The 13,256-nt window shown below is 46.3% G+C and overlaps 1 protein-coding gene across 1 annotated transcript in view; it reads left to right on the forward strand.

Moving 5' to 3' along the window:
* The first annotated feature begins 4,018 nt into the window (after positions 1 to 4,018).
* LOC311110561 (inactive tyrosine-protein kinase 7-like) overlaps positions 4,019 to 13,256 on the forward strand; it is a 212,270-nt gene continuing 203,032 nt past the window's right edge. The window contains exon 1 of the mRNA XM_084153067.1: positions 4,019 to 4,502. Within this exon, the coding sequence (XP_084009193.1) occupies positions 4,382 to 4,502 (121 nt within the window). The 5' untranslated portion in view covers positions 4,019 to 4,381. The remainder of the gene's footprint in view (positions 4,503 to 13,256) is intronic.

Raw genomic sequence — 13,256 nt, forward strand, 5'->3', positions numbered from 1 at the left:
TACCGGAGCACAGTCTATGAAGGCATAGGAGACAGCTAGACGTAGGGAAAGGGGAAGATTAGGGACTTTAGGGGAGGACATCACTATATGTGTGTCGCCGTGTACATCCTGGGACTATGTAGTTGCTCATATCGAGAGCGTGGGGGATATGTAAATCTCCATATACAGTTTGGGGACAGGTGTAGTGTTGTGAGGGTAGGGAATTACCAGAAATGGCAGTGCGACCCATAGAAGGGTAGGTACTGTCTGAAAGTCTGAAGTACGCAAAAACAGGTTTATCCCCATGCAAACCACCTGGGAATGTGGTGAAAGAGTCTTGTAGTAACTTGAACTATCAGTATCCCCGATAACAAACTTATTCCGACCTAGGTTGCCTACGTTTGAAGTCTCAGGGGATTCTAATCGTTTTTCTAGGACTAGTAAGATAGGATACAGAGTAGGGCATCTTAGCTCTGCTCCTACACAGAGAATGTCACACCTAAAGAGACCATGACTAATCTCTCCTATTTGTTACAGACATAGGATTGTAGGACCCAAAACCAGGCCTGTGCTGACATCTGATGGTTGTGTGGTGATAACTGATTGTGAACTCAACTACATATGTAAACAATCAAACGTGTCAGAGACTGGTGAGTTGTCAAATAGAAAGTAAGACCTCCTCCTGGGATCCTTTGATGAAAGGATCCTGTGATGGGATAGGAGTACCTCGAGAGGTTACAGAACAATTCAAAGCTAGGAATCAGACCACAGTTGAGTTTGAATCAAGTATTTTTTGTTGGTCAACAATTAATAAAAACGTAGATTGGATAAATTATATTTACTATAACCAGCAAAGATGTATAAACCACACTTGTGATGCAATAAAGGGATTAGATGAGCAGAAAGCGGCAACTATCTTAATGACAAAGCAGAATAGAATAGCGTTAGATAGGCTTTTGGCTGAGAGGGGCGGAGTTTGTGTTCTGTTTGGATCTATGTGCTGTATTTTCATCCTCAAACAATATAGCACCGGACGGGTCAGTGACAAAAGAGCTTCATGGGAGTAACTACACTGACGAACAAACTGGCTGAGAACTCTGATATTGATAGCTCCATAAACGGTTGGTTTGATAACATATTTGATAAATGGAAAACTATTGTTGTAACTATTCTGGGTGAAGTTATAGCTTCTATGGGTATACTTGTTCTTTGTGGATGTTGTCTTATTTCCTGTGTCTGAGGTTTGGTGAGAAAGGAGATGGAGAAGGTGATTTCCCACAGATGGTGAGATAAGGCCCAATCCTGGACTCCAACCTAGGAATGGAGGATATGACCTACCAGGCTTGGTGGAGTGACACTAGAGGGTGTCTAAAGGGGGCCAAAATATACTTCTCTGTTTGTGTTTTATGTTTTAATAGTCTTATGTTTTGTGTTCTATTAATCCTGTGTTTTATGCTTTATTAATCAAGTTAACCATGTGAATGTTTGTCTTTTCTTATGTGATGGTTTGAAGTTCCTTGATGACTGGTAACAATTTGCAAGTGGGGTGTAGATGGACTGAGCGTTTGCATTTTTTAGTATCATAATGGCCTATTAATAAAAGTGTGATTTTTTGTTTGTTTTGTATTATAATGAATGAAGATCTGTGTTTTCTTATTTTTGAATCACACCTTATGTGGTGTGAAAAGGGGGATTATTAGGGATTTATTATTCTTCTAAACTGATAGGATGACTAACTTAGAAAGAATGCATTCTTGACTGGGCTAATGTAGGCTGTGACACCTGGCAAGGCTGTGATTGATGTGAAGATAAGGATTGTGTCTTCAAATACAAGACTATAATGGTTCATTGTGATCTATGAGTCTTCCTTTGACATGGGAATGATGTCTAAGGGAGCTGGCTCTTCTCACTATGACAGGTTGTTATGATAATCTTGTGTCTGCCTGGAGTGTGTAACAAATGGCGCCGAGGAGATGAGAGCAACCACTGCATCAACGGATTGGCTGAGATAGTGTAAACCACGCTCAAGTCTTTACTCTAATTGGCCAGCAGAGAAGTGGGAAACTTTCTGTCAGGGTATTTGGGTATTGTTTCTGAAAGCAATGTGTTAGTTCTCTGGAATGTCCTGCGAGGCATATCAGAGAGCCCGTATATACGAAACATCATATTTACCATTGAAGGTTTTTGCATTAATTAAAATAACTAGTATACCTTAGAAGTAGTGTTGACCTCTTTTGTTCCTGATACCAGATTTGAATTGACGCGACATTGACACTGTACATACTGTATAAAGTGGGTAAATAGTGTGTAAACATTATGAAAGTGACCAATGTTGACTATATGTATATAGGACAGTGGTCTCTAAGGTGCAGGGTAGAGTACTGGGTGGTAGCCGGCTAGTGACAGTGTCTGAGGTTCAGGGCAGGGTACTGGGCGGAGACCGGCTAGTGGTGACTGTTTAACATTCTGATGGCCTGGGGATAGAAGCTGTTTATCAGTCTCTCAGTCCCAGCTTTGATGCACCTGTACTGTCTACGCCTCCTAGATGGTAGCGGGGTGAACAGGCCGTGGCTCAGGTGGCTGGGGTCCTTGATTATGTTATTGGCGTTCCTGTGACACCAGGTGCAGTCGATGTCCTGGAGGGCAGGCAGTGTACCCCCGATGATGCGATGGGCTGACCTCACCACCCTCTGGAGAGTCCTGCGGTTTCGTTGCAGTTGCCGTAGCAGACGGTGATACAGCCCGACAGGATGCTCTCAATGGTGCTTCTGTAGAAATTCGAGAGGGTCTTAGGGTCCAAGACACATTTCTTCAGCCTCCTGAGGTTGAAGAGGCGCTGTTGTGCTTTCTTCACCGCACTGTCTGTGTGAAGGGACCATTTCAAGTCGTCAGTGATGTACGCACAGATAAACTTGAGACTTTTGACCCTCTCCACAGTGGCCATGTCTATGTGGATGGGTGTGTGCTGTCTCTTTTGTCTCCTGTAGTCCACGATCAGCTCTGTTTGTTGACGTTGAGGGAGAGGTTATTTTCCTGGCACCACTCCGTCAAGGCATTCACCTCCTCCCTGTTAGGCTGTCTCGTTGTTGTTGGTAATCAGGCCTACCACTGTTGTGTCGTCAGCAAACTTGATGATTGAGTTGGAGACGTGCATGGCCACGCAGTCATGGGTGAACAGGGAGTACAGGAGGGGTCTGAGCACGCACCCCTGTGGGGCCCCTGTGTTGAGGATCAGCGTGGTGGAGGAGTTATTGCCTACCTTCACCACTTGGGGCCGGCCTGTCAGGAAGTCCAGGACCCAGTTGAACAGGGAGGGTTTAGACCTTAACTAGCCTCTCAGAGCACTTCATGATTACAGAAGTAAATGCTACGGGGGAATAGTCATTTAGTTCAGTTACCTTCACTTTCTTGGGTACAGGAACGATGGTGGACATCTTGAAGCAAGTGGGGACAACAGACTGGGATAGAGAGAGAAGTCTGTAAACATTCCAGCCAGCTGGTCTGCGCATGCTCTGCATGCTCTTAGGATGCCACTTGGGATGCTGGCTGGGCCGGCAGCCTTGCAAGGGTTAACCTGCATAAATGTCTTATTCACATTGGCCACAGAGGTCGGGAGCACACAGTCGTCGTGGGTGGCGGGGACCCACGTCGGCAGCTCATGTTGTTATCCTCAAAGCGGCTGAGAAACCTAAATAATTTATGCTAGGCTATACAAACTGTACATTTAGGAAATGACCCATTATCTTAGGTTATTTTGAATAATTTGTAGAGGAGTTATAGGGTTTCCATACAAATTCAGTTGTGAAATACACGTTGAACAAATCTCTCCTGACTACTTTCAACCAGAGGGAAGCAGCATTGTATTCTTTATCCCTAGCATGCGATTACCAGCCGAGATACCGGAAGCGACAGCAATGGGAGTGAGAAAGAGAGCGCGTTGTTGGAGAAAAAAACGAGTTCCAGGCACTGGTGATCGAGACTCATGTGGGTTCAGGACTGAACAGGTCTTTTGATCGGGTTTCTAGGGGGACGGCTCATAAGGGAGAGGAGGAGTAATAAGTCAACGGAAATATTGGGAATATTAGTCTAGTATTTGCACAATCTACATTTATATTACAGACTACAAGAAGAACATGGAATTTATGGAAAACTTGTTTTCCTAATTTTTCTAACTATTCCGTCATATCTCAACAGTGCCCTTTTACGTGGTCTTCCCTCTTCGTATTCCCATAGAGGTGGTTGAAGTAGGTTGTCATACCTTCCATACCTTCTGCTCGACCTGCATAGTTTGTGCTCTTTTTGCGCAGACGTTGACGTGCGGAGTTCCCTATTTTCCTTTTGTCGCTAGTCACCCACTGCTGGCTCGACACCGGGGAGAGATACTACCAAGTAGCTTACAATCATGGAACTATCTACGAATAATGTCCGACAACGGCGAGAAGGCAATACAAACTCTACGGTTACCAACACCAGAAAGCCACCGGTGGCTATCTTCCTCTCAATTGGCATTATTTGCATGAAAGGTAAGCTATAAACTCGCATGGTATTCACTCTAGTTTGCACACGAGCAGCCTATTAGCTTAGAAAGTATTGTCCGAGCTAAGGAAATCAAGCGCTGGGTATCTATACACAATTTGCCACTCTAGATCAAGTTTGACATTAGCTTCTTCATGGGGTTTTCAGTAGTTAACTTTGCTCACGGTTGGCTGCCTGTGAACTACAATACCGACGCTGTGTTTTAAGGTTTAGAAATGTCAATAGTCATCGTTTACGAAACGGTTTTCGAAACATGCTGATATGCCCCTTATCTCTCAGCCAGAAATAGAGCACCCCCTAATATATATATATATATATATATTTGACAAAAATAGTGCACCGGTCCTTTACTATTATTAGGGACAGATATAGACATCTGTAGGGCGGCAATTTTTTCCCCCGGCAGCTCTGCTTTGGCAAAAAAGGTAGTTGTATAATTATGTGATAATGCCGGAGAAGCCGGTATTTGGAGGATATATTGGCACTGGTGTTGTTCATCTCCGCCCGGCAAACCGTACCAATATATCCTCCAATCACCAGCTTCGAGGGCACCAACATATTCAAATAATGATTTACATATTTTCATTAAAAACGTTATTTTGATGAATTTATTCATACTATTTCAACCTTCCACAAGATATAGTGACAGAAATCTAGGGTTGCTACCCAAGCCGGCTGGTCATTGGTTCTGTTGGTTCGGTTGCCAGGGACGCGACCCAGTCATTCAGGCTTTTTGTTCTGTATCTATGGACTCGACCCAGTCGTTCGTTCTAAATGTACCATTACCATACTGTCTGGCAACGTTCTTATCCCTTGCTTGCTAGCTAGGCAACTACAGCTAACTTACAGTCATGTCAAACTGTTAAGCCAGAATAACAGCAAAGTAGCTGCATTTGCGTTTGTTTAAGCTGTTTTCTAGTTACATTTATTTTGATACATCCATAACAATGAGCTAATGATGCCCAATTTCGGTCAGGACACTGTTGTTCAGAGGAACTAGCCAACAACACAGCTAACACAATAACTTCAAACTGAAGCTGGAAAGACAGCAAACTAGCTGCATTTTGTTTCGTTTGACCTGTTTTCTATTCACATTTCTTTGTATATATCCATAAAAATGATGCCAGCTGATTCATGATTTTGACAGGCTGAGAAAAGCTGCCTGCCTGCCTGTCTGTCTCGTCCCGACTCCCGACACGTTTATTACTGTGGCACAGCTGGAGATCGAATTTTAATATTGAAACAATGTTGCAAATGTCGGAGAGACAGACAGCAAGGTTTATACAAATCTCCGCTGTTGAAAATCAAATGCTAGTCTAAAAGAAATGGAAAATAATGTCTAGATGCTTTTTATAGTGGAGATCAAGTTTATAAATTGCCTGGCTGGGCTGATGAGACAGTGGATGGCACAGTGAGATGGAACAGAGTAAATAGGCATTTCAACGTCATAGCTTTAGCCGGTGGTTAACTTATGGAATAGACGCCGGCTGGAATGCGGTTTTAACCAATCAATATCCAGGATTAGACTCACCCGTAGTATAATTAAGAACAGTGTCTTGCAGGATTCAATAGTTGGAATTGTAAGAGTTGTTGCCCTGTCCCTTTCTTTGCAATTTTCATTCTAATATAATCCAGAAAGAACAAAACCCTGTGCTCAGACATTTACATCAAAAAGTACAAAGTTATGGGCAAAAACATGGAAAACAACCACTGTTTCTGCAGTATTAATTTACCATCCTTACAAACCCCTTAATGTAAATTACTGTATTGTACATAGGCTGGTCATCTAGGTTTGTACCTGTAGACTTCCCATCACCATGAAGAAAAACAATGCACAATACAGTAATTAAGTACATTAAGACATCAAGTGGTTTGTGATGATGTAGCTCAGTTGGTACCGCATGGCGCTTGCAATGCTAGGGTTGTGGGTTCGATTCCAACGGGGGACAAGTATGAAAATGTATGCACTCACTACTGTAAGTTGCTCTGGAAAGGAACGTCTACTAACATGGAAAAGGAATTAATAGATCATTTCAGCTTTCACATAGAAATAAGTTGCATTTGCAAAGTATTTCAAGAAACTGGAAAACATACACTACCGGTCAAAAGTTTCTCTCAACCAGCTTCACCTGGAATGTGTCACGACCCGGTGCGAGAAACAGTCACTAATAATTGTCAGAACCCAGAAGATGAGGCAGACACAGCTGTACTAGAGATGGTGGTTTATTAAAGAACAAAATCTTCAGGCAAAGAAGCTAAATCCACAATGTCCAGAAATAAAGCCAAGAGGCACAAAGAGGAAAACCTCCAAAAACAAAAGAAACTCCACAAAGTGGTAAAAAACAGCAGGGAAAAAACAAACCTCAAAAGACTACTCAAACAAAACACAAGAACTAAACCAGAGAACCTCTGGAAAATCCCACCAGAGAAATATCTATATAAAACAAGGCTTGGGCTGGGGCTGGGTGCTAACTCACAAACACTGAGCAAGGAACTGAGGAACACACAGGGTTTAAATACTAACAAGGGAATGACCTACAGGTGCAAACAATAATTAGAGCAAGAAAAGCAAAAAGGTACAAAAAGGTGCAATGGGGACATCTAGTGACCAAAACCCGAACAGTCATGGCCAAAACCTGACAGAATCCCCCTCCTAGGAACGGCTCCTGACGTTCCTACCAGCCTTCTCAGGGTGGAGGGCCCTGAACTGACGAATGAGGTCAGGGTCCAGTATGTCCTTGGCAGGAACCCAGGAGCGCTCCTCGGGACCGTAGCCTTCCCAGTCCACCAGATACTGCCAGGACCGCTGCACCCGGCGGGAATCCAGTATCCGGTGGACGGTATAAGCCGACTGACCACCGATGACACGGGGCGGAGGGGGAGGTCTGCCTGCCGGGATAAGGGGAGAAAAAACAACAGGTTTTAATAAAGAAATGTGAAATGTTGGATTGATCTTAAGTGATCTGGGTAAGTGCAGGCGAAAAGTAACGGGATTGACTCTCCTGGCAATCTTAAAGGGACCGATGAACCTCTGGGACAGCTTGCGAGACTCCACCCGTAGTGGTAGGTTCTTAGTTGAGAGCCATACTCTCTGGCCGGGGTACAGGGTAGGACCGGGACGGCGACCTCTGTTGGCTTGTCGTTGGTACTGCTGAGAGGAACGCAGAAGATTAAGACGTGCCTTCTTCCACGTAAGCCGACAGCGTCTGATGAACCTCGAGGCTGAAGGCACTCTGACTTCTGCCTCCTGGTCCGGGAACAATAGAGGCGCATAGCCAAACTGACACTCATGCGGGGACATACCAGTGGAGGAGGAGCACAAGGTGTTGTGCGCGTACTCGGCCCAAACAATGAAGGATGACCAAGTGGACGGGTTGTTGGAAACCATGCATCTGAGGGTGGTTTCCAGCTCCTGATTCATCCTCTCAGTTTGGCCATTGGACTCCGGATGGTACCCTGAAGATAAACTGGCCGTGGCCCCTATGAGTTGGCAGAAGGCCTTCCAAAACCTTGAGGCGAACTGGGGACCTCTGTCGGAAACCATATCTTGCGGAATCCCAAAGACTCGGAACACATGGTTAATCACCAACTCAGCTGTTTCCTTGGCAGAAGGTAATTTGGTCAAAGGAACAAACCTGGCCGCCTTAGAAAACCTGTCGATGATGACTAGGATCGTAGTATTACCATGGGACGGAGGAAGGCCAGTAATAAAGTCCAACGAGATATGGGACCAGGGTCGGTGGGGAATAGATAGAGGGTGAAGGAGTCCTTGAGGGCGGAGGTGAGAAGATTTGCCCTGGCAGCACACGGAACAGGCCTTGATGAAAGTGGCAACGTCTTCTTTTATGGTGGGCCACCAGAACTTACGCTGGATGAACTCCAAGGTGCGGCCTACGCCCGGGTGACAGGTGAGGCGAGAGGAGTGCCCCCACCGAAGGACTTGGGACCTTGCTGCCTTGGGAACAAACAACCGATTAGCAGGACCTCCTCCAGGGCCCGGTTCGATGGCTTGAGCTTGTTTCACGGTATCCTCCACTTGCCACGAGATCGGCGCCACGATCTTAGCGGCCGGAAGGACAGTCATGTCAGTATCTTCTCGAATGGCAGGAGAGTAGATTCGTGACAAGGCGTCCGGTTTGAGATTCTTCGACCCGGGTCTATAGGTGAGGATAAACTGAAATCGGCTGAAGAAAAGAGACCATCGAGCTTGTCTGGCGTTCAACCGCTTCGCCTGCTGGATATACTCCAGATTCTTGTGGTCCGTAAGCACTTGAAACGGTTGAGAAGCCCCCTCGAGCCAGTGTCTCCATTCCTTCAATGCCATCTTAACCGCTAGGAGTTCACGATCCCCCACATCGTAATTCCTCTCGGCCGGGGTAAGCCGGTGAGAGAAGAAGGCGCAAGGATGAAGCTTCTTGTCTTCACCCCTCTGAGACAGGACAGCTCCAACCCCAACCTCTGATGCGTCTACCTCCACCACAAAAGGTTCATCCGCCGTTGGTAGTGTCAGGATGGGAGCAGAGAGGATGCGCTGCTTGAGTCCTTGGAAGGCCGTCTCAGCTTCTCTTCCCCACAGAAACCCTGTGTTGCCACCCTTGGTTACCGCCGAGAGAGGGGCTGCCACCGAGCTGAAGTTCTTGATGAACTTGCGGTAAAAGTTGGTGAAGCCCAGGAAACGCTGAACTTCCTTAACGGACTTGGGGGTGGGCCAATCCGCTACCGCCTCTACCTTCTTGGGATCCATCTGGACTCGTCCGGGTTCCACTATAAATCCCAGGAATTGTACTCGAGAGGAATGGAATTCACACTTCTCCGGCTTAACGTACAAATGGCTGTCTAGGAGGCGTTTGAGCACTTGTCTGACATGCTTCGTGTGTTCTTGAAGGGAGCTCGAAAAGATGAGGATGTCATCCAAGTAAACAAACACAAAGATGTTAAGCATATCCCTAAGCACATCGTTTATGAGCGCTTGGAACACAGCCGGAGCGTTGGTCAGGCCGAAGGGCATCACCGAGTATTCGTAGTGACCAGTAGGCGTGTTGAAAGCGGTCTTCCACTCGTCCCCGGGTTTGATCCGCACAAGATGGTATGCGTTCCGCAGGTCAAGCTTAGTGAAGACAACTGCTTCCTGGAGCAGCTCAAAGGCTGTGGCCATAAGAGGTAGCGGGTAGCGGTTACGGACGGTTATGGCATTGAGTCCCCGGTAGTCGATGCAAGGTCGTAATCCACCGTCTTTCTTGGCCACAAAGAAAAACCCTGCTCCCGCCGGCGAGGTAGATGGACGCATGAGACCTGCTGTCAGAGCGTCCTTGATGTAGGTATCCATAGCAGCTCGTTCGGGAGGGGAAAGGGAAAAGATCCGACCCCTGGGAGGGCAGGTCCCCGGCAACAGGTCGATGGTGCAATCGTAAGGTCTATGGGGTGGTAGTTTGGTGGCCCTCTGTTTGCTAAATACCAGTTTGAGGTCATGGTAACACTCGGGAACTCGGGACAAGTCGATGGATTCTAGAGACTCGGAAGGAGAACTCTGGGAACTCGGGAAGATACAAGTGGCTTGGCACGTAGGACCCCACTGCTTGATAGTGCCCACAGACCAGTCGATGTGAGGGTTATGGCTGTGAAGCCAGGGATAACCAAGGACGAGAGGAAACTCGGAACAGGAGATCAGATGAAAGTTCATCACTTCCTGGTGTTGGGAAACTGAAAGTCGTAAGGGGGTAGTGGCACGAGTGACAAGTCCAGATCCCAAAGGACTTCTATCCAACGTAGTAACCCTTATGGGGTCACTTAGAGGTTCAGAAGGAACGCCATTCTCCTTCGCCCAGATCCCATCCATGAAGTTACCTGCGGCTCCAGAGTCTACCAAGGCTTGAAGAGAAAACTCGTGGTCGTCCCAGGAGAGGGTAACTGGAATGAGCAGGCGGGAGTTGGATGGATGGGAGGAGGTTATGTTTCCCGTTACAGTCCTCCCAGGCCTGCACGGGAGAGTGCGTTTCCCTGGAGCCCGGGACACGTGGAGCGGAAATGGCCCGGTTTGCCGCAATATAGACAGCATCGCTCCCTCATCCGGCGGTCTCTCTCAGCCTGGGAGATGCGTCCAACCTGCATGGGTTCTGGTGGAGCCAGCGAGGATAAAGGTGGAGACTCGGAGCTGGAACCGATAGGAGCTGGGGTGAGCGGTCTATGGTTTTGTTCTCTCTCTCTCAGACGCTGGTCTATGCGTGAAGCCAACTTGATAAGGGACTCGAGGTTGTCCGGTGGTTCCCGAGTGGCCAGTTCATCTTGGATGGTGTCAGAAAGACCCTTCAAAAAACACACTGTGAGCGCCTCGTCGTTCCAGCCACTTGCTGCTGCCACAGTGCGGAACTGGATGGCATAGTCCGTCACGCTGCGCAGACCTTGGCGGAGAGTCAGGAGCTGTTTGGCTGAGTCAGGGCCGTTGGTAGGACCTTGAAACACTCGCTTGAATTCTTCAGCAAAGGTAGAGTAGCTGGCACAGCAGGGACTTTGGGCATCCCACACAGCAGTAGCCCAGGCTAGGGCCTTTTCCGACAGCAGGGTGATGATATATGCTATCTTGGACCGGTCGGTGGGAAACGACGATGGTTGCAGCTCAAAGGAGAGAGAACATTGGGTGAAAAACCCCTTACAAACACTCGGATCCCCTGAGAACCGTTGGGGAGGCGGCAGACGAGGTTCAGCCAGGGGATTAACTGCCAGGGGCCCTTGAATCGGATGAACTGGAGCAGAAGCGGTTGCCGGGGTAAGTCGATACGAAATCTGCTTTATGGAAGTCAGCATCTCTGACAGAAGTTGAGAATGTCTAGCCATTAAGGCCTCTTGCTGAACCAGAGCAGCTTCGTGGCGTTGGACAGTCCCCTCATGGTGGGACAGCATGGAAAAAAGATCCTGGGTACTGGCTGCCTCTGGGTTCATAATAGTGGCTCAGTGTTTCTGTCACGACCCGGTGCGAGAAACAGTCACTAATAATTGTCAGAACCCAGAAGATGAGGCAGACACAGCTGTACTAGAGATGGTGGTTTATTAAAGAACAAAATCTTCAGGCAAAGAAGCTAAATCCACAATGTCCAGAAATAAAGCCAAGAGGCACAAAGAGGAAAACCTCCAAAAACAAAAGAAACTCCACAAAGTGGTAAAAAACAGCAGGGAAAAAACAAACCTCAAAAGACTACTCAAACAAAACACAAGAACTAAACCAGAGAACCTCTGGAAAATCCCACCAGAGAAATATCTATATAAAACAAGGCTTGGGCTGGGGCTGGGTGCTAACTCACAAACACTGAGCAAGGAACTGAGGAACACACAGGGTTTAAATACTAACAAGGGAATGACCTACAGGTGCAAACAATAATTAGAGCAAGAAAAGCAAAAAGGTACAAAAAGGTGCAATGGGGACATCTAGTGACCAAAACCCGAACAGTCATGGCCAAAACCTGACAGAATGCTTTTCCAACAGTCTTGAAGGAGTTCCCACAAATGCTGAGCACTTGTTGGCTGCTTTTCCTTCACTCTGCGGTCCGACTCATCCCAAACCATCTCAATTTGGTTGAGGTCGGGGGATTGTGGAGGCCAGGTCATCTGATGCAGCACTCCATCACTCTCCTTCTTGGTAAAATAGCCTTACACAGCCTGGAGGTGTGTTGGGTCATTGTCCTGTTGAAAAACAAATGATAGTTCCACTAAGCTCAAACCAGATGGGATGGCATATCGCTGCAGAATGCTGTGGTAGCCATGCTGGTTAAGTGAATTCTAAATAAATCACAGACAGTGTCACCAGCAAAGCACCCCCACACCATAACACCTCCTCCTCCATGCTTTACGGTGGGAAATACACATGCGGAGATCATCCGAAGCTGGTTGAGAGAATACCAAAAGTGTGCAAAGCTGTCATCAAGGCAAAGGGTGGGTACTTTGAAGAATCTCAAATATAAAATATATTTTTATTTGTTTAACACTTTTTTTGGTTACTACATGATTCCATATGTGTTATTTCATAGTTTTGATGTCTTCACTATTATTCTACAATGTAGAAAATAGTACAAATAAAGAAAAACCCTTGAATGAGTAGGTGTTCTAAAACTTTTGACCGGTAGTGTATATCAATCAAGTATTTTTATATTCTACAAGTATTATCAGATTAACTGTTTTGTACAGATAATTATCAGACTCAAGTTACAAATGCTGGTAAACACTCAAATACATTTAGTTGAAATGTTTTCACAAAAGTAGTGCACTGGGTCTTTACTTGTTCTGTATTAGCAGACCAATATTGATGTCTTCAGTGTGGGCAATTTTCTTGCTTCTGCATCCCCCCACGTAAGCCAAGAAATCGCAGCACCCCCACCCCCAAATTTCTTCCCGCGGTTATGGTAGCAGATTTGCACAGATCCATATGCTGTGTGTGCCTTCAGTTGACGAACTACACTTCCTCCCCAGTTACGCTTACACATAGGTGTTCGGAGCACGCTCAATAGATAATTAGCACAGGTGGTCACCTCTGTCTTCCATCTTTTTTCCGTAAACAAGGGCTGTAACATGGAGATATGACGGTGTGGGAACCCTATAAAAGTGTGTAGTAATTTAACATTTTGTTCAAAAAAAAAATAATCTCACTGATATGAAAGATACATTTCTTATGTTTCCAAAACCGTACTGCAAGCGATGTGTTAACGTTTAGAGCAAATGTTTAGACCTACCCCAAACCCTTAACAAAAGTACCC

This window comes from Coregonus lavaretus (genome assembly GCF_964263955.1).
Source record: "Coregonus lavaretus genome assembly, chromosome: 36".
Lineage (NCBI taxonomy): Eukaryota > Metazoa > Chordata > Actinopteri > Salmoniformes > Salmonidae > Coregonus > Coregonus lavaretus.